Source organism: Stegastes partitus, unplaced genomic scaffold, assembly GCF_000690725.1.
Source record: "Stegastes partitus isolate 25-593 unplaced genomic scaffold, Stegastes_partitus-1.0.2 Scaffold1997, whole genome shotgun sequence".
NCBI lineage: Eukaryota > Metazoa > Chordata > Actinopteri > Pomacentridae > Stegastes > Stegastes partitus.
Window position 1 is genome coordinate 101,446 of NW_007579728.1, and position 2,599 is coordinate 104,044.

Here is a 2,599-nt window from a genome sequence, read left to right on the forward strand (position 1 = left end):
TCTGATCTAATCAGACCAAAGGACCCTCTGCTGAACTCTAGTCAGCACTGTTACAGGTGGCGATAACGCACTAATAAAGAAGGCTGCTGGTCAGTAAACATGGATGCAATCAAAGTGGGATATAAAATAAGAATTGGTTTGTCTTTATTTATCTAGATATTCCCATTCAAGGCTTTACATGATCACATGTTTAGTTTGTCTGAAAGAGGACGTCTCAGAGGTTTAAACAATGAGACGATTAACAACAAATAAGTAATAGTTCAGAGTTGTACCTTAACGAAAGCGTCCCGGACATCCAGAGCTTGTTCCATGCTGAGCGGAGTGGAGACGGTCTCTCCTCTGGTGATCAGCGTTCGACTGGTCAGACAGTTCATCAGATCTTTACCGTCCACCTGAACACACAAACACAAACATTCAGTCAAGTCACGATTCAGCTCGTCGATTATCGGAAAGGTTTCAGTTTACATGTTGAACAGTGATCAAAGTGAATTTAAACATAAGTGCCTGCAGGTCACCGAGTCAGAGAATGATCTGAATATTCGTCATTGGAAAGTGAAAAAGCTCAGAGAAAAGTAAAGACGTCCAGTTTTGATTTTATTTTATTTGTTTATTTGCTCCTGAGACAGAAAAAAAACACTAAATCTGCTTTACACTCACTCCTGATAGATATCATTGATCTCAGCTGTTAGCGTTTGTTTTTATGGCAGTAGGGTTTTATTGTTATGAGCATTCTGGGTTTTAGCCAAACGAATATGAAACTGTAGAACAACGTACATGAGAGAAGATCTGGTGTGATTCTGGCAGCAAACTTGTCTTTTGCTCTCTTTGATGAAATGTGGAAAAAGTCTTTCCCTGAATCACTTCACATAACTTAAAGTGTTGTTTCTTGTGTGTGTCTATCCGTATTTAGAAATGTGTGCGTCACCTCCAGCAGAGTTGCAGCGGTGGTCAGGTGAGCGCTGCGAACCACCTCACAGGCATCCAGGTTGTCGTAGGTCCGAGCTGCAGGACGGAAGGTCAACAGAGTTCAGATTAACTGTGCAAATAACACGTATTGTTAAAAGTGCTAACTAACTGAGCTTTACATCATTTTTACAGAGCAACAAAACTAGACACAAAAAACCCCCAAAAACCTCACCTTCATATCTCAGGTTGCCCATGTGCAGTATGGCCGCCAGCAGCTTCGAGATCTCCCAGTTCTCCTTGTCAGTGAACATGAGCACCTGAGCAAACAGAGCAAACATTCATCAACGTCCAGTACAATAAAAATAAACGAAGTAAAGACTTTGACGTACCTTCATGGCAGAGCGGATGTTGGAGTATTCCTTCAGGTCGTCTCGGCCGTCGCACACGGTGCAGTTTCCCTGCAGAGAGACAGACGCTTTGACTCCAGCCAGGTAAAAATGATGTTTGATATTTTACATCCCGGTAACTTCATCTGTTCTTCCTGTTTTATCTCGTGGAAGTAGCTCAACTTCTTATCATCTTTTAGGGTTTAAAGTTTCCCTTTAATGCTGTTGTAAAGTTTGTTGTATGTTCAAACAAGCAAAACAAGGACGCTGTTCGATTTTATAACAATCTCGATAAATAAAAATAAAATATAAGTGAAAATAAAATATTAAACGTACTGCACAGTAAAACACATTTTGTATTCTCTTTTCCTGAGTTGCAGCACTGCTCTTATCATAAAATGGTCTTGTTGATGTTTAATGCAACACCAGACGGATGTTATTCAGAAAAGAAGAAACAGATGAACAGGTGAAGCACAGACGTGTGATTTCTGTCGTCTTTGTTAAGACTCAGAAACTGCAGCTCAACCTGAGGAATCTACTTTATGGTGCAGCAGACACAACACTTTAAATTCAGAGTGCTGGAATCGTTCTGTGGTGGTTCTGTGATTAGAATTTATGTTCACTGTTGGCAGTAGCTTAAAACTTCTACAGCTTTTGCATTTCTGCACTAAGTGGAAGATTGATGACGATGAGAGACCGTTCAGCATCTGCAGAGGTTCATAAACAGCCTGTTCACCCACAGACACCGAATCAGCTGAATACAAAAAGAGGACATTAGAGCGTCGCTCACGATGGTCAGGTAGGTGTAGTCGGTGGCTTTGCTCAGCTCCAGCTTCTTCTTCTCGTCTGGAGTCATGCCCTTCAGCATGCAGTAGAAGATGTGGTAGTTTCTCTCATCGTGGGCCTGCAGAGAGAGGAAATAAATACGAGTAAATGTTACACATCTGTAAAGGATGTTGTACAGAACCAGAAGAGGATCCATGGAGCCTGGATCATACAGCAGATGGACCAATAGGTTCAATAAAATAGAAAAACCTGCTCGAAAAACCTTGTTAATTTGCAATTTTGTCAATTTTGGAAGGTTATTTAAATACCAGAAAACAGAATCACAGTTTTTCAGACTGAGGGCTGTAAAGTTTAAGCAGATTTTAGGATCACTTTTAATCACCAAGCTGAGTAAACATACAAGGAATTTGACTCTTTCTGTGTTTTTTTGTCTTTGCTCCCAAAAACTTACACTAAAAACACACACAGCATTTACAGCAGAAGGAAAACAACCACGTAAAGCTGTCGTTACGTGTAAAAGA

At 40.6% G+C, this 2,599-nt stretch overlaps 1 protein-coding gene across 1 annotated transcript in view; it reads right to left on the reverse strand.

Moving 5' to 3' along the window:
• Positions 1-2,196, reverse strand: part of LOC103373498 (unconventional myosin-VIIa-like) — a gene marked incomplete at its 5' end in the record, with an annotated part of 35,319 nt that extends 33,123 nt beyond the window's left edge. Inside the window, 5 exons of the mRNA XM_008303396.1 lie at positions 273-392; positions 926-1,002; positions 1,139-1,223; positions 1,296-1,364; positions 2,083-2,196. Of these exons, the coding sequence (XP_008301618.1) occupies positions 273-392; positions 926-1,002; positions 1,139-1,223; positions 1,296-1,364; positions 2,083-2,196 (465 nt within the window). The remainder of the gene's footprint in view (positions 1-272; positions 393-925; positions 1,003-1,138; positions 1,224-1,295; positions 1,365-2,082) is intronic.
• Between the last annotated feature and the right edge of the window lie 403 nt (positions 2,197-2,599).